Source organism: Montipora foliosa, chromosome 3, assembly GCF_036669935.1.
Source record: "Montipora foliosa isolate CH-2021 chromosome 3, ASM3666993v2, whole genome shotgun sequence".
NCBI classification, from domain to species: domain Eukaryota; kingdom Metazoa; phylum Cnidaria; class Anthozoa; order Scleractinia; family Acroporidae; genus Montipora; species Montipora foliosa.
In genome coordinates, this window is record NC_090871.1 from 53,786,013 (window position 1) to 53,804,876 (window position 18,864).

The 18,864-nt window shown below is 40.2% G+C and overlaps 1 protein-coding gene across 3 annotated transcripts in view; it reads left to right on the forward strand.

The window, feature by feature from the left end:
* LOC137997700 (dystrobrevin beta-like) overlaps nucleotides 1-18,864 on the forward strand; it is a 58,738-nt gene that overhangs the window by 21,627 nt on the left and 18,247 nt on the right. For all 3 annotated transcript variants that reach the window (XM_068843900.1, XM_068843901.1, XM_068843899.1), the window contains exons 8-18: nucleotides 95-172; nucleotides 665-782; nucleotides 877-931; nucleotides 1,450-1,489; nucleotides 2,279-2,350; nucleotides 4,740-4,870; nucleotides 10,625-10,762; nucleotides 13,360-13,401; nucleotides 15,718-15,733; nucleotides 16,348-16,451; nucleotides 17,632-17,839. In XM_068843900.1, the coding sequence (XP_068700001.1) occupies nucleotides 95-172; nucleotides 665-782; nucleotides 877-931; nucleotides 1,450-1,489; nucleotides 2,279-2,350; nucleotides 4,740-4,870; nucleotides 10,625-10,762; nucleotides 13,360-13,401; nucleotides 15,718-15,733; nucleotides 16,348-16,451; nucleotides 17,632-17,839 (1,002 nt within the window). The remainder of the gene's footprint in view (nucleotides 1-94; nucleotides 173-664; nucleotides 783-876; nucleotides 932-1,449; nucleotides 1,490-2,278; nucleotides 2,351-4,739; nucleotides 4,871-10,624; nucleotides 10,763-13,359; nucleotides 13,402-15,717; nucleotides 15,734-16,347; nucleotides 16,452-17,631; nucleotides 17,840-18,864) is intronic.

Sequence of the window (18,864 nt, forward strand, 5' to 3'; positions counted from 1 at the left end):
TATCTGGAACACTGGGTGTTGCATAAGATTTGCTTTATGATGTTCAAATGCCTTATTATATATTGGCACACATAGATTCCTTTTCCTTTTTCAGCTACCAGCAGCAATTGGAGAGGGTCCAACGTTTGGTTTTGCCGAAGACATGGCGAATAAATTCTTTAAGCCTGATGGGGTAAGCTTCAGGTTATGTAAATCAAGGACAGTTAGCTCTCAATTAGGTTAAGTTGGAAAATAAATGTACATTTACACTCTGACACACCATGGGTAGTTGCGATGGAAGAAAAAGTAGTGGCCAGTCTTAAGGTGGGCTGACAAATTCCCAAGCCCCAGTCATGTGTTAGAAAAACGCTTTTTTTTCCTTTGCAGTCTAGGTGATGGAACCGCTCCCAATGTATACTGTCAAAATTATGAGTTAACCATTGATCAGTTTGTAAATTCACTCCCCAATTTCAAAACGCTGTCAGGTGGACAAGTATTGAGAATGAAGATAATTATAAGCTTAAGGATGTGATCTGATATAACACCAAATTCTCATGACCAGTTAACAAAGAAATATATGGAAAACGTTAGGGAGAATTAACTCTTAGATCATGGGTGTCAGTGGGTTAACTTAAGCTGAGTACCAGACCCAAACCAAACCTTGTGATTTGAATTTCATTTATAGCCACTGAAACAAAATGAAACAGGGCTCCTAAACTTCTTGGAGTGTGTGATGGGTGCTGAATCCCCGTTATGCTATGTCTGGCTCGGAACCTTACAGAAAATGGCAAATGCTTCGAAATGTAAGCTGTATGAATTTTTGAATGACATTGGTTTGTTTATTGCGATTTGAAAACTTGACAATAGACATTAAAAAGGAGTTCGTTTTTCTTGCAGGTGAACACCAGATTCCATGTCAGATATGCAAGAAGAAGCCATTAGTAGGGTTCAGGCGAGTATAAGAATTTTGTTCTTGAAAAGCAATATCTATTTGTGGTGGAAGTTAAAGCTTGTGGAACTGTACATGTATGTGAGTAGTTTGCAACTTACCATGCTGGAAACACAGATAATAGTGTTGAAGGAGCTACAAAATGACCAAGACGGCTGTGAGTGAAATGGATGCGCCACAGTCAGATGGGACACTTTCTGACAAATACATAACAAATATCTTTAGAGCCAAACAAGGAGACGAAAGCCTCTAATGCAGAAAAGATACATAGCAATGTAAACGTGGTTGTGTGAAGACAAGTTAAAAGGGAAAACAGCTCACTTCCGGTTACCGTCCGCGTTTCAAACATGTGCATGCTTAAGCTCCCAATTCCGCGCGAAAGGCAAAGACGGGAACTTGTGTAAACAGAGATAAAAGGAGGTTAGGCATTTGAAACCAAAATGGAAAATGGAATAACGGCAAGTAAACAACCTGGACTTTTATATCAATTAATTATATGTAATTTCTTTTCTTTATCTTAGATATAAGTGTCTGCACTGTTACAACTACACTCTCTGCCAGGTAAATCTTTCTGTTTAGTGCATGTGAACTGTGGTTTGGAAAAAAAAATTCTTTTCACGTAGGATCAATGCTGAATGATTGGGAATTAACTTGAAATGATTGTGATAAGGAGGGCTGGTCTTTTATGTACCGGATCCGAAATAATTAATGTCCACGAAACAAAAGAGCAAAACCGAACATAACAATACCTAATTAACAAGGCCTAATCCCAATAACAATGGTTCTTTTGTCTTCCGCCATTTTAGTCCGGTATATGAAAGTCCACCCATAAGGAGAATGTTTTTTTCCAGGTCTTAAGTTTTCTGACATTATAGTTATGGTACTTGTGGGTTTTTACCTTGCTGAAGCTGATAAGAACGACAGTTATTGCTACTAAATCATTGAAAGATACCTTCTCTACACGTTCTCACAAAGTAGAACCGACGTGCGCATGTGCAAGGCAGAAAGAACTACATGAAAATTAACTACAAAAAACAAGATAACTTATCTACACTTGGTATAGAATTCTTACCTGTTATTTTCAATCACGGTCTCCACTTGATATACCTTAAAAGTTTCAGTTAATTCATACCTTTAAGTTACTTAACAAATCTACGTCGATCAGGAGAATGTTATTTCAAAGGGTTTTTGAACACAGCATTATGTGGTGAACAGGTGAAACATGTGAAATACCATTTTGGTATCGAAAGGAGGTCAGTTGTACATGTCCTCAAGCTGAAATCTAGCCTTTGTGTTCACTGCTCCGAAATGGAGTTATAAATCTTACTTTGAGTTTTACTACGATTGCAGGACTGTTTTTGGAGAGGAAAATCGTCACAAGGCCATAAGCTTACGCACGATGTTCGGGAGTATTCAACTTGGGTAAGATTTACAAGTAGTAGTTTGATTTGCAAAATATCCCCTAGTTTCTTTTTCATTCGATTTATAATATATTTATTATATAGTCAACAGTATATCGCGTTTCTGATTGGCCAATGATGAATGCATAAATAGGTTATAGAGTACAATAGAACTAGGTTATACAGTGCAATAGGTCGTGTTCTATTGGGATCAATCTTTTCAACCGCAACCAGTTCAGGTTGAAGCGGTTGAGATTCCCAAGAGAACACTTTTCCAACCGTTTTCGGTTGAAACGCGGTAACTCCTGGGAATAGTCATTACCAGACTTCTCCGCGTTGACAAGTTGAGGGAAACAACTTGACCGGAGCCGCAGCCGACTTTAAAAAGCCCGCGTAAACAACAGGGGTCATTGCCCATGCTTTTTCAACTGTTTCAACCGAGTTTGATGCCGATTGAAAAAGTTGATTAACCAAACCAACCGAAAACGGTTTATTGCCCAATAGAACACAGAAAGACCCAACCAACCAAAAACGGTTGATACCAACAGAACACGGCTTTATAGTTTATAGAGTACAATACGGAAGTTGCTGTGGAAACATAGCGATGGAGTGATTTTGTGGAATGAGAAACTCATGATCTTGAAGCGTTTAACCCTGGTTCAGAGCCGGGTTTTTTGTATGAAAGAAAATTCCTTATTTGGATGTAACGTAGCTCGAGCATTTTCGCACGCGTAGAGCATCGATCTTATTTTTGTCCATATTTGGGCACACAATTGGTGTCCTAAAATCTCCAGCTTTGTTCCAAGGAAAAGAGTTGCAAGTTACACGCTTGAAGGTCATGTGGTTCTGGTTGAGTATGTAATGAATAAAACTCGTATGAAATTAAGGCTGGTTTTCACTAGCAACGGAGTCGGAGTCGGAAGCAGAACACCGATTCCGCTTATGGCTCCGTTGCTTATGATCCAGTGAAAACTGCATTGTCGAAGTCGGAAGCAGAAGCTGAAGAATAAACCAATCACAAGGCTCGATTCCAAGCATTGTGATTGGTTGGTTCTTCCGCTTCTGTTTCTGACTCCGACAATCTAGTTTTCACTGGATCATAAGCGACGGAGTCATAAGCGGAGTCGGAAGAAAATGGAAACGTTCTGATTCTTCCGACTCCAATCTGTGATTTTCACTAGGTCATAAGCGCTTTTACGACTCCGACTCCTTTGCTAGTGAAAACCAGCCTTTAAGCTTGCTCGTGCATTTCGTGATTTATGCTCAGTCGTTTTGAAAGTTCTCAAATTGCACTCGCTTACGTCTCGTGCAATTTTGAGAAGTTTCAAAACAGCACTCGTGTCCATGAATTACGAAATTCACTCACGTTCATGAGATTTCCTATACATAGGTACTATTTACTGCATCTACTACACTCTGCATTCGATACTTGATCCCGCGATTACGCTCTTTCAACATGAAGGGTCCATAGAACCTGTAAATTGTAAGAGTATAATAGTGTTAGATTTTGAGCAGTTTACAATAGAGCAAATGTACGCGTTGTTTTCAAAACGCTGTTTTGGACGAGCTTTTTGGCAGAATACTAAATCTCTTATTCGATGGTTATTTTGCCTATATCTTGTAAATTCCACCTGCCATTTCGGGCTTGGGTGTAACGTTTCCTCCCCTGACTCAAGTCGCGAAAGATATTCACATATTTACGTATGTCAAATTATTGAACAAGATAAAGTTAGGTTTCCACGCTAGCAGAGGTGTCTTTTCTTTCGCGTTCGCTGGGTTGACGAGTACGTGAGAATAGACCTCTGGGTCGAAATTCACTGTGTTGAGCATGCACGGAGGTTACTTAGCGACCGATTCTTTACGTCATACTTCATATTGTGTGGGCTCACTTAACAACAGCGGATTTACTGTAAAAGAATGCGTGGGACACATTGGGGTCAAGTGACAGTCAGCAAACATATCGTGGGGCATGCGGTATGAAGAGCGAGCGAGTTTCGACTCAGAAGGCAGAGATCTCTTCTCACGTACTCGTCAACCCAGCGAACGCAAAAGAAGAGGGTTGTCCAATACACCCAAACTGAGTCCGATGGACGAAGGCCATGAGCAACCAGACTCACCGGAAGTCAGTTCGCGAGAGACTAGAGATTCAGCTAGTTAACGGCAAGTTGCAAAGGTAAAGCCGAAATGTGTGTTTTTGAAGCCGTTCAAAAAACTCGCAGCACTTGTTTTATCGGGTCTAAAAACACTTGGTTATGCCTCGTGTTTTTAAACCCGATAAAACACAGTTGCTCGTTTTTTACAAATGACATAAACACGATGCTAAATCTCAGTTATTAAAGTGATTATATTCCACTTGCGCGGTCTTCAGTCCAGTAAAGGGGGTTATGTTTTTTCTCGCCTTTCAATTTTAGAACGCTGGGGAGAGAGGCAATTCGTTCCGAAGCAAATTTCTATGTGGCGGTGGACGGAAGAAACGCCCCTCACTTCCCGATTTTCCGCGCGAACCAGAACCCAACAAGACGCTTGATGTCACCAACATCGTGTAAGTGCTGATTTTCTGAAGAGATTCCATAATGCAGTGAGTCTTTTTGGAGATAGAAGGGATTTTAAGATCAACGACGGCGACATTGACGAAAACTTCACTTCAAAATGTAACTAGAGCTGCTCTGTCGTATGTCTTTCGTGATTGTTTAATCTCGTTCCCGTCGCACATTGTGGGCGAAGTATCCTAAAAATAAATTGATACGAGCGGTTTCAGAGTAAAAATTTAGAATGAAAGATTCACATTTGTACGCCCGCGTTGCCGTTGAAACCTCAAACTTGTTGATTTCACGTCGTTGTTGTGCAGAGTACATCAAGGGTGAGGCTAAATCGCGTGGGTGGGTGGGTCGTGTTTGTTTGAAGATAAAAAAATATATATATATTAGCTCCCTCAGTGGTCGGTCCAAATTTGCAATTGCCCGCTCGCGAATTAATGTCTCGAACTCCTTTTATGAAACGTTGAACAAAAGAAAACTGTCTCCCATTAACTACGGTTACATGACGTGTGTACATGGAGGATCTCGGACCCACGACCCACGACCCACGACCCACTACTCACGACACACGACCCGCGACTCACGACCCACCCACCCACGACCCACCAACCCACGACCCACCAACCCACGCCGATAAGACACTCTCGTACATCAAACGTATGTGCTAAAATGCGTGCCGCACGAGCATTTTTCGTCTTTTAACCAATGATATTCTTGTTTTGTGACGGTCTCGTTGACGACCGCGTCGTAGATCTTAAATTCCCTCGTGAGCTTAAGCAAGACGACGACGACAACGGCTATGAGAAGGTCACAAGCAAATCAATAGACCTGATCAGAAAAGAAAAAAAAGCTCTGCACCGAGCATTGCTTTACTCTCGAAATGTCTTTTTCCTCTAAAGTGTTCATAGCCTGCTTTGGCCAATCGGAATGCGAGCAAATGAGGCAATAAACCAAACTTGAAAACATGCGACGAAAAATCGAAGAGAACTCGTGTGGCGGACCAAATGCGCGGGAAAAGGCAAGTTTGGGGCTATTCACTAATTGCCCAATCCCATAATACACCTCTATTATCCCCCAAAACTTTTGCATAACCATTGTTTGCAATTTCTCCTGGGACATGAAAATGTCCCAAGAGAAGTCGAAAACAATGCCTATGCAGATTTTTTGGGGGTAAAATGGGTGTATTATGGGATTTGTGCAATTAGTGAATTAGGTGCTTTTGCTTGTACTTGGTCATGTTGTTGACTAATAACCAAGCGAAGTTACGCAACACTAACCTGTGAATAGGCAAGCCATTGGGTTGTGGCAGAAACCCATAAGGGTTGAAACGTGTAACGCGAGTTCACAGCTCCGGAATATTCAGTGCGAACTGATTGGTTGAATGTTTCATTGCTATATAAATAAGTACCATATTTGGAAACCCCTCGCTCTTGTTGCTCCAAATATGGTACTTAGCAAATTGAATATTCACAATCTTGTTTCCCAGGTCACAAGGGGCCGTTACACGTTTCAACCCTTATGGGTTTCTGGTTGTGGGTAGGTGAAGCCCATCTGGAAGGGGTTACTACGTAGCAACACCACGTTTCCATGACTTTCTTTCCCCTGTTTTTCGAATTTGTTCTTATATACGGAACTCCTTTCTTTTATTTAAATGGAATTACCTTTTAGTAACGATATCCACGCAAACCGTTCACTCAGTCAGTATTCAATATTCTCAGTATTAAGCATTTTTGTAATTATTTTATAAATTCATGTCATCTCTGTTTAATTGTCTTTTTAACGTAGCATTGTGAGGCGTCATAGCGCAGTTAGTGGATATGGCGCTTTATAAATCTATTCATCGTCATCATCATTTATTCTACGTGAACAGCCTGTTTGGTGTCTTGTTTACTGTAAGTGGTTGTGAGTGGGAACTTACCAGTCATTGAAACCTCTCAAACGTTTCTTTCCTTTGAGTGTGTGCGAGAGAGAACCCTTGTTTGAAAAAAACGTTTTAAGAGCCTGAGAAAAAAAGGAAAAGTAATTAATTTCCAGTTTTTTGACGGATCTTTTTTGTGTGTAGAATTATTAATTGCGTTCGAGGTACGAGAACGCAACACCTAATTTGTGTTGTAAGGGAAGTTTTTTCGAGATTGCATTTTCGTCGACACACTTTTGCCTCGCTTTGAGGCGCTTGGTTACGTTTTGCCTCACTTTGACGAACTATCGCACGTGGTGATTTGTGCGTCGTCTGCGTTCATTATTCTAGCGTTTGGTGAGGTGTGATAATCTTCCATCGTTCATCGTTGAAAAGAGCTGAAAGATTGCTGAAGGTCTGTCAACTGAAGTCGGTAAAATTTTACTTTGGATTAAGCATGGTTCGTCACTGTCCTTGGAAAATGTGTGCGACTCCTCGCGCTTGCATCAAACCGGTTTGTTTTGCTCGGCGGCCGTTGTGCCACAAAGTGAATCTACCGAGTTGTGTAGCTTGGCGGCCGTTGTGCCACAAAGTAAATCTACCGAGTTGTGTAGCTCGGTGGCCGTTGTGCCTCAAAGTAAATCAATCGAGTTGTGAAGCTTGGCGGCCGTTGTGCCACAAAGTAAATCTACCGAGATATGACGCTCGTCGGCGCGCCATTTCATCATGACTTGTGATATTTACGGCATTGAAATCAACAAACTGAATTTATTTTGTCCAAGCGTTCAGCACAGAAAAGTAATCTTAGGTCTTTAATACCACAAGCTGAAAAGACTTGCAAGTAATAGTTTCATTTTAGAGTAATTTTCAGTAGTTGTCTACTTGTAGAATTCCAAATAAATAGTTAATGATTACGTCTAACAAGTTGTCACGTTCATAGATGCAGTACAGTGGAATTAGATCGTTATATCGAGGTATCGTTATAATGAGACGCCCGATATAACGATATTGCCTTAAAATAACCGAAAATATCTTTATATCGGGGTAAAATTAACATGTGCTTTTTTACTACTGTACATATTGTTTAATTAAACTTGTAATGAGTATCAAATGACTCACAATTTGCAAAGCATTAGACGTTATCAAGGTTACACAACAAAGTCTGTGGTATGAATCGTAAAAGGGAAACAAAACAAAACAAAACTTAAACATTTGATGTTGTATCTGTGTACTGATGCTGTAATATCGTTATATCGGGGAAGATTTTACGCTCGGTACGCTAAGAACTCAGCGTTATATCGGGAATATCGATATATTGAATATCGTTATATCGGGGTTCTGTCCCATACATTTTACTGTAACTTTTGCCGGGACATAGCATGTTTATCTTTTTACCGGGGATATCGTTATATCGAGGATCGTTGTATCGGGGTTCCACTGTAATAACATTTCCCTATCGCACGAACCATCCACCCTCCCCCCTCAGTTGCTACCTGTACCAAACCTGTACTGTCCTACAAACATCGAACGCACTCGCCTAAGCTTCGATTACCCCTAGTTTAAAGGAGTGTTTGAAAGGAATAACCGTTTCTGTAGGACGATCATTGTATGACGCAAAATATTGCTGTGGTACTAAAAGTGAGCCATACTGTTAGTTTTTCTCTTTGATTTAAATTCGTTTCCTCTCGATTGGCCGCAGTCTTGTTCACAATTTATTTGAATCGATTGTTATCTGAAATAACCACGAATCAATTATTTATTCTCTTTTGCTTTCTTGCGTATCAAAATATCAAATATTCTGGTGATGTAAGATCATTTTCGATTTCCTGCCCTGCGAAATGGAACTAAAAGGGAAGGAATGAAGTTGTCGGTGGTTGGTTTTCTCTAAGAAGCACTTGTGTGCGGATCTGTGGATATGAGATGAAAATGAGTTCCAGTAAAAGTAGTTCAAATGGCAGTATATCCAATAGCGAGGGAAGCAGTAGAAGCAGCACAAGTACTGGAAGCGCCAGTTCTCAAGGAGGGAAACGTCTATTTATCACTTTGAAACCAAATGCTAGACAAACCTGCTACATTTTCACACGACCCATGAGAGTAAGGTTAAAATGTCCCACGTAAGTTGATATTTTTTTCAACATATTTTCAAATTTCTCTACTTTAGATATTAGCAAATCTATTTGGAAAATGCAAAACGAATCATATTCGGGGAAAGTTCTCGAATTTTCTCTCGCACGACAGCGTGTAGACTTAATTTTAGAATAACGTTTTACCACGAGATGAGTAGCTCGACACGAAAGTATTATTCTTATGTCCTCTATATTTAATAATTTCTTTGTCGTGAAGACATATGATGTTGAAAGGCCTGTTCCAAAACATTTGTTTACCTCAAACGGTTTTCTTTGATCGACATGTTTCAATGTTCTTCGCTAATTCAAATATCTTAGAATAGAAAAGTCAAATTCAGTATTCCGTTTTAGTGGGTTTGTATGTTCAATTATGCGAGGGACAGCAGATGTGTGTGTGATTTTGCTTGTTGAAGTTTCTGGGTTTTATTTCGAAACACTCCGCATTGTTATTTCGGAGAAACAGGGGTGTGAGATTGCCTATACTCAGTTTATACTCATAATCAACACTGAGGACCTGAAAGCTCACATTGAAACTATTTGTTTGTTAAGGACCTCCTGAAAACTAACCTCAGACTCCATTTCTTTAAGTGATTTTTTAACCGATCTTTAATATCTGTTTTACGGTGTTGTTAGTTTTTTCATTGTTGCCCTATTTCTTAGAACGCTTTCCATTTGACAGAACTGACCAGCCACACTGGGCATTTGGATGGATTAACTATACAACGCTTTTAAATTAACGCACTGCGAGGATGATATGCACTCCTCCAGACTAGGAGCTTACCACTTTGTTGTATTTGTGGCACGGTGTTTTTACAGACCGAGTTATTTTTGGATCACTTTTCCCGTGAAACCAGGGATTAAGAATGGCCGCTCGCGCAATCGGCCCGAATCTTATTTAAAGAACTCGTCTAAAAATAGCTTGATCTGTGAAAATGCCATTACATAGACCCAGTATTGTAGTCGTAGGCTTCTGAATATGGGCTTTTGTTTTCAGATGACCTTGAAAACAAAAACCAGTTTCCCTTAACTTCCTCGACTACGTGAACTCGCCGGAGTACGTAAACATGACAGCATGAAATAGCGCCTTAAATAATGTGGACGTCTTAGGGAAAAGAATTCAACCCCTTTCAAAGAATACTTCAGATAAAATTGAAACGCAATAAGGCCCTCCACAGACGAGACAAGTTGTTATCGATAACTTTTTAGTTGTCGACAACAAAAAGTTATCGATGACAAAACATTGCGTGTGTGAATCAAGTTATCGACACAAATAGCGAAAAATCAAGCCATCGATAACAAAGCTTGTCATCGGCAACAAAGTAGTTTTTCTTTTTCAAATTGAAGACTACTTTAGCTGTCGATGGAAAACGCGGCCGTTTGTTATCGACAACTCCCTTTTTCCCGTCTATGAGCAAGTTATCCATTACTGAAGTCTGTTTCGTAGCGACGCAAACGATTTTTGAAGTCAGCGGTTCTTCTTTTCTTGTCGCCATTTTCCCAGCCTCCCGCAAAACGTACCGGTTATCGACAACTAGAGTTTTCGTCTGTGGAAACGCATTTCTTAACATTAACAGCTGTCGATTTAATTAAGATGTCGATAACAACTTGCCTCGTCTGTGGAGGGCCTAAGGGCCAGATTGCGTGTCTTTCTTTCAATCTGTTATCCCAACGGGAAAAGACCATTTCCCCACGGGGAAAGATGGCCACTGTAACAGGAACTATTATTCCTATCGTAGGCCACCATTGCCCTCAGATCTGTCAGGACCAAACCAATACGTGGATTACGTCTACCTTTCTGTCTCTCCCGAGTCTCCCGCGGGATCTTCCCTTGCCTCATCAAACCCAAATAAGCTTTCGGAGGACTTGGATGGAAGGTAGGAAGAATTAAATCTGTGAAGACTGCGTCCGAGTTTTCGTTTTACACTAGAAACTAGAAGAGCCATATCTCGTATAGTCTTGTAACTGACGTCAGACTATGGCAACAAAGCCGTCAACGTTCTTACAGAAGATTAGTAGCGGCTTTGTAGACGTAAATGCTGGCAAGAATGTCATATCTTCAACTGAATTGTGAAACGAAATCCTATGAACTTGTATTTTGCCCAAGTATAACACCTGAACTCTCTTCAAGTGTATTTGTCTAGACCTCTAAGATAAATTCTGAAGCATTGAAACGCCAAATTTTAGAGCTTGTAAAGCTCCTAAACATCCCGGCCAATAATCCTCGCAATGCAGGGGAAATCGTTTCTTATAATTACGCACTAAGCCACTCATTTGTGAGCCATCACGTTTGGAATAAGGGTTGTTAATTTTTTTTATGGTGCCTTCGCAACTTTCAGAGTTGTATTGTACTTTGGCAACCATAAATTCAATTTTTGTGGCGGTGAAGTTAAAAATCGCAGGAAAATTGCGTTTAAATCGTACTTGGCTTTCTCGATCGATCAACTTTACTGTGGCAAAGTCGCTGGTGCACGGTCCTTTACAAATCATTGATCCGCCAAAACCATGTTAGCCCTCAGCAACGGTTAGCACCGAGAACAACGACCTCTGACTGGGTCCGAGACATTCTCGTCACCAGAGCCTTGGATCGAACCAAGGCTCTGGGAAACTTTATCTAGGAGATCATGCGCCGTAGGGTTCATATAGCCAAAAATTGGCTATTTGAACCTTACGGCGCCTGCTCACTCCTCCTGCTAACATGAATGCACCAATTAGAGACGCTTTTGATTGTTCTTCACGAAAACCAATGAGAAGACAGTTTGTTTCAGGGTTCCCCAGAGCTCTTCTCTCCCTCAGTCAAGAGAAGAGCTCTGGGGTCGAGATTGGGTCCGAGACGGAAGGTCCACGAATCATGGACTTCCGGCGCTTCTGCGCAGTCTCAGATATTTGCAACAACAGCGGTTGCTAACGGTGACAAGAACGGTACTACGACTGAGCGTATTTCGGAACCTGTCAGAGGTCGTTTTGATGCTGAATAAGAAAATGCCAAAACCCCCTGGGATGATTGGACCAAACCCTAACGATAGTTGTTATGATTATGCGCAAAAGCCGACAACATGAAATCGATATATTCTTGCCATTCTCTTGTGTGTGTTGTTGTTAAAGGCGATTTATAGGCCATGAATAAGCTTCTGTGTATTGGACAGGACCCATTCCATTGGAAGCAGAATGTGGGAGTTTCTCAGCAGCTCGTCAGTGTTGGGTCTTTATGCTATCTATCTTCTTCAGCAAAGTCGTTTTCACCGGGAACCACATGCAAACATTAACTGTATTTTGTTCTTGCATTTACGAAGCCATTTCTGAAGCAATGAAACATATTTCAAAGCTGAAGTGTACGCCTACTGTACTTCTGAGATCAAAATCAATGATTCTGCCTTGCTCAATCGAATTCACAGGGAAAAACGAGTTCTTTTGCCCAAGTTTAACTGGTAAACACTTCCAAAAATAAAAGAATCGATTCAAGTTTTAAGACGATTGAAATCAAGGGAAAACCTAGAAAATTACATGAAAACATAATCTGGAAAGCTCGTACAATGACAATAAACCTTAGTATATTATCATCTATCGGATATTGCTGGATTGATCATTCTAATCTTTTTCTCGCTTTTCCGGTTATTTGAACATTTTACGTTTCAGTCAGTCGTGTTTCATGGCTGTTGTTTTCTGTTAGCTTAGCCACAAAGCTTAGAATAATTGTTAATATGGAAATTTAAAACGGCGGAAGCAATAAACTGAAAAATGTACTCTTCTGGCAATCACGAATGCGACCCACGAAAGTCTAACAGCATCGCCGAATTCTGAAAGTTAAATCTTATAAACGCAGCAAAGAAAAACACCACGCTCATTTTATTAGTAGTTATCATTTTTATACGTGTGGTATCCGAAAAAAAGAAAAAAAGGAAACAGAGAAAGAAAGAAAACAAATTCGAATGCTGCATTTCAGATTTACGATCTGTCATATGTACTCAAGTAGTCAGAGTGATTTGACAGAATTTTTGTAGCTATGAATTACAAACGTTTTTATCCCACAACAAAAATGTGCATGTGTTTCATTTAATTTGTAAGCTTTCTTATTCAAAGCACTCCGACTAAAATGTGAATGCGTTTCTGCTTAAGATACTTATAATTCCTGCTGAGATAATAGGTACAATTTTTTTCAAGTCGTGTTTCGGCCAATAAAATGAACAATACGCTTCTTTCTTTTAATTTAATGAACTTTTCCCCTTTTCCACGAAAGCTCATTATGAATATGTAGATCTGTTTTATTAACAGCTGGGAGCAAGTACTGCTGAATACACCAAAACCTAATCGACTCTTGAAAAAGTCACCAAGGAAGCACTGTCAAGACGTTTGCCTCGTGCGCGAACCATATCGATATTTACTTCGCGGGCTTGACATCGATATTTATCAACATGCCTAACAGTAATTCTGTTCCTAGCCGTCGTGAACGTGCATTTTTGTTGTCTGATTCTAGAATGGACGACGAGCACAAATTGATATCAAGATACGCGGCCAGGTAAGTTAATAAAATGAAGGCCTTATTTGTTGAGAAAGTGAGCTTTGTCAAACCGATGTTTTTTTTTTCATCGTAAATACCAGAGGGGGATTCGTTTGAGGTTTATTTTACATCAGAAAAACGCCCTGATGTCATTTTCTTAACCACAAGTCATCTTTCGCTATTTCAAAGGTCGTGTTTTCGTTTTTCAGCAGCTCTGAGGGACATCTTTAACTGGCAAGATATCAATTAATTATGACGTATCTATCATTGATGTGGTCCTTGTAGGTTCTTCGTTGTCTCGGAAAGTTTTAATACGATTTTAAAATAATTTTTTGTTTTGGATTTGCGAATTGCCGTCTGACTCATTTAGCTCCATTTTTCGGGTAAAAAAAAATCTTTACATCTACGAATTAAAAAAAATTTTTTTTTTTGAGAAATGACAGACTCAGCTAAATAAATCTATTACTGTATTTCCCGCGGCATCCAATAGCAAGCTGAGCATAATTTTCTTGTACATCTCCAACCAAACCCTAAACATATCTTTGGAGCCAAAAATATTTTCTCATTAGTTCTCTACCGAGGAATGTATTGGCATTGAGAAGATTAAATTTCCATTTACGGTGGAATAAATTCAATGGGTGCGGTGTCATCGAGAAGAATTCGTTTCCACCATTTAGAACCGTTTCCAGTTTTTCAACCATGTCAGAATTAACGCTAAATTTCACTCTTTTTTGGAAATTTCCGTTTCACCAGTTTTTAGGGCCGTGTCGGTTGTCTTCTGAAATACGTTTTGGAAGGCCTCTTTATCTTTTTGTTTTCGTCTTTGTTTCTTGAATTTTTTTAGCTTGATTTTAATTGACAATTTCACTTTAGAAGGAACACCCTGCGAGAAATCTTTCACTTCCGTTCGATTTCGAAAATCATTTCCAAAATGTTTCACATTTAATCCCATATATGTCAACAAACAGTATGAAACTGGGCTGTCACGCTACAAGGCAATACCCTTTCCTTAAAATTCAGAGAACATACAGGTCGGATTTTCTGTGTATTCCTTGAAAACAATTTCACGTGACTTAATAGTCCTGAAGAAATAGGCGTGGAGTTTGTGTCTTCGTCGTTCATTTATTATTACGGAGGTTGAAAAATCGGTGCATCGCGTCCCTTTAGATATATTTCAGTGATTTCAACTCAGTTTTGGCTAATGAAGATTAACATTTTTCGATTGTTAAGATAAAATCTTATGCGATATGGCTTGAAATTGTGGTTTTTAAAACTTAATTGCTTTGCTAGACCACTCAAGTAATGCAAATACTTCTTTGTCTCAATTATCTGTACTTCTGTTTGCCGTATCGGAACAAGGAAACGGCAGGTCTTTAAACTAATGCTACCATTAGACTTGCCGCCAGATTTCTTTGATTTGGATTGTGTTCAATTATGCATATCCTAAAAGAATCAATCAAAACAAAAATATTACAATTTGTGGCCTGGTCTAGTTTTCCCACGCGCACCCTACTGTGTTTTTCCCTCTATTCTGCTGAATGGAATGGTTTGGGCGATGAGGAGTTTCTTTTTGCCTGGAGCGCCGAAAAGATATTTCAAAATATTTTTTTCCTCCGTTAGACCAATACCGATGACAACGACAACGAAAACCTCTTTCGAAAATGAGTGTTTGTGCGATCGTAACTAATTTGCGATTATTCGATCTTGTTCGCGTTGCACTGTGTTAGCGAAGTAACCCACATATGGACTGGGGAATGTTCTTTGAATTATTGGTGAAAATAAATTATGAGAGATTTACATCGAACAAGATTGAGAGAGAGAAGAGGGAAGATTCGCGTTGTGGTCAACAGCCTTTGCAAACAACGATTGACCCTAACGAGAATGTTTGTTGAATGTCAAATTATCTCTTCTTTTCGGATAATCATAATAGCGCGCGCTATGCGATCTGAATGGATTTCTCGTCGATGCGTGCGCATGCAGCTTTGATTAATATAATGGTGTTCTCACTTTGTGTTGAATGGTCGCGCTCTTTCGGTCGGCGCCGAAATGAGCGCAGTCGACGCGACAATCCCTTTTTGTAACCATGGGCAACGACTACTGTTTCATACTTCTGAGATTGCGCAGATGATCCAGAAGACCATGATTCGCGGACTTCCTTGTTCCGAACAAAGCAGAAGTCGTTATTGCCTGTGCTGAGCAAAGGAGACGTGGCCTCTGGGAAAGCTAGAATGTGGCGTGATTTTCACTTGTTTTTAGTTCTTTATTCGTTTACTAACTTTTCGGTGTTTTCTCCTGTTTTTCTCTTCCGGTTTTGGCGTCGTTGACAACTTGAAGACTTGCGGCAAATTCGGTAAGTAACATAGACGGCAATTCTTCCTTTGAATTTTGCGTGTCGTACCGAGGTTAGAAATTGAAGACTGACTGACTAACGTTAAAACAAAAAAGAACTTTACTTGATTGCCAGTGTATTCATTTTTTGTTTGTTGTTTGTTTGTTCTTGTTCTTTTTGCGTTGTAAAAATTGCTTTAAAATACTTTTGTCTTCTGTTGATATTCCGCAATTTCCTTATACCACTTACTTGCAACCGCTGTGGGCCTAAAATCTGTAGAAAGAGAAAGAATAATATCCTTATAAAGTTATCTCCACTCCAGTCCTGTTGTACACAACATAATGTAATGAGAGTTTCATTCCTAACGATGAAATGATCGTTGGATTGGAGTGGAATGGATCGTTGATCCTGTTTTGGTGCGTGACTTGTGTCGAGAGGAGGTCTTAGTTTTGGAAACCGATCGTGTTTCGCTCAGTCACCGGGGAAGAAAGTCGCATACGAGACGAAGTCTGACAGTCGAGCCCGGGACGACTAGTGGTATCAGCACTGTGCCATCACTGGGCCACCACTGCTTCTAGCTCTACCCCATATTAATTATCGAGAAAGCTATATATCTTATCACTGTCTGTTTTTAGCGTCAGAAGCCGATCGGTGAGGTAAGCAAGTCGTCCAGCCAAACGAGCATTGATGCCAACAGAGAACAGAGGGAGCTTATGCAGATACTGCAAAACAAAAACAGGTAATTTGTCATTCGCTTGAAATGTTGGAAGAAATCAGATTCGTCTTTCACATATTAGAAAAAGACACGCTATTTCGCCGTCACTTGTAAAGTCGACCCGACTGTTGTAAATGTCAGGTGGTGAGAGACTTAGAAAAAAATCGTGTATGTGAAGATACTGGAGGCGGTGGGGCCGACTGAAAATGTTGACGGGTCGTGACGACCCGTCTAGTTCGTGACGGGCCGTCATTTGAAAAGTCGACCCGACTTTTAGAAATGTCAGGTGGTGCTTGGATGTTTTGAGGAAGTGTACGGCGATTTCGCTATGCTTAAAGAACAAAGCATTCAGCATTTTGGAGCGCTATGACAGTCAGTGATTATTTGTTTCCGAACAGCATGTTGTCAGGGTATTAAGGACACATTCGCAACATTTGTGAATGCTTTCTGGTCAATGTATGCGTATATCGATATTTTAGTCGCTACTCTTTGAGAGCGAAAAATACAGCGTTTTTGAGCAGCACAGCCTCCTTTGTTCATCGAAGTTTTTCTTTCTCTCACCACCTGACACTTCCAATAGTAGGGTCGACTTTTCAAATGACGGGTCGTCACGATCCGTCGAGATATTTGAATCTGCCCCAGACAGTTCGACTTCCGGCAGTAAAGCCTACTTCCTTTTTAAACTTTACGACCCGACATGCGGTGAGTCGGGCCGTCAACAGCAATTGACTAGCCAACTCAGTTCATGTATATTGGACATGTGTGAGAGACGAGGTGTGTAGAGACGAGGTTAAAAAATAAAAAAAAAAACAAGAACACATAGTCGCTTGGCTTTAAATCAACAATCTTCAGATTGAATATTCCGTTAGCTATTATGGTTAATTTTCATGGAACGTTTCATGACAACGGCAATTTGGAAATGCGAAAATTGAACACGTTTCGAAGTTGTGGGAAAAGTCACTAGTTTGTGGGACACCTTAAACGGCTTTGTTGATTGACAATTGCAATTGCGGATGGTTTAAGGTCTTTGTCAGTGACAAAGTATTTTTCATTTTATCATTAAGTAAAGTTCGATCGTCCGGGTGAGTGTAGCCCTGAGAAGGACTGTTTGAGATGACATTGACTGACGTTTCGACAACCTGAGCGGAAGTCATCCGGGTTCAAACCATTTACAATTTTTCATTTTATGATGTCCTTCTTTTAGGATTCTTCTCAAGGAAATTCGACGCCTTCGAGACGAGCACGAAGAGGCATCCAGGTCAGCGGCGCAGATCGCTCAAAACCCTCAGCTATTGGCAGAGCTTAAGTTGCTAAGGCAACGAAAAGATGAACTCGAATTGCGCATGTCTGCACTCCAGGAAAGCCGTCGCGAATTGATGGTGCAGCTGGAAGGATTGATGAACCTGCTCAAAGTAAGTTTATAAATTGTACCTGTCCTCTTATTTTTTTCGTCTAATGACTCTGCACAACTTAAATGAAAAAAATTAAAGTAAATTGGTTCGAACGGTTTCAAAGTAAAAATACAGAATCAAAGTTCGCATTTGTATTCTCTCGCTGTCGTTAAGGACGGTGCCTACTAATTCAAAGGTATTTTTGCGCGGTTTACTGGATATGAGGGAAAAGCAGATCTTAAAAAGTGTTATTGAAATCTTAAAAGAAAATTGGGGGTAACCACGCATTTTTCAAAAATAATTCATGAATAATATTTGTAAGAAGCTTTAAAATACAAATCAATGTATGGTATTCTTTTCCAATTTGAAGCTTTATTATCTCTGAAAAATGCATGGTTACCCCCAATTTTCTTGTTGGATACCAAGAGCACTTGCTAAGTTCTGCTTTCTCCGCATAGTTTTAAACCGCGCAAAAATATCCCTGTATAATAAGCACCACCCTTAGGAAATCCGAGCGTCTCGAGATGCGCAGAACATATGCGCAATAACAATTGTAGGCACCGTCCTTAAAACCTCAAATTTAGTGATTTCATGTCATGTTATGCATAGTACCGCAAAAAATGTGAGCCAAAATGCGTGCGGCACGTGCAGCACGTGCGACACGATTGTTTTCCCGTGTTAACCAACGTTTCTTTGCCGTGGCCGTCGTCGTTTTGTCAACTCCCTAATGAAGGACAGGTGTCTATCTTTCTCTAATACGTCACAAACTGCTTGGCGACGTTGAGTGAAAACAGAAGTGCAAAGCGTCAAATGCACCACAGGACCCATGCCTCCCACGAGTTGGTACATGGGACATCGTCAAGCAACTTAGCGCACGTTTAGCTGAGTTTAAGTAACTTGTGCGGCATCTAAAAAAGTGTTATGTTTAGGTGAAAATGTGCAAAATATGATCGCTACAAGTGGACAAATTTGTTTTTAATAATAAGCAACTATTCGACGAAGTGGAGGTGGCTAGTAGCCACCGATTAAAACAGTGCGATAGTCTA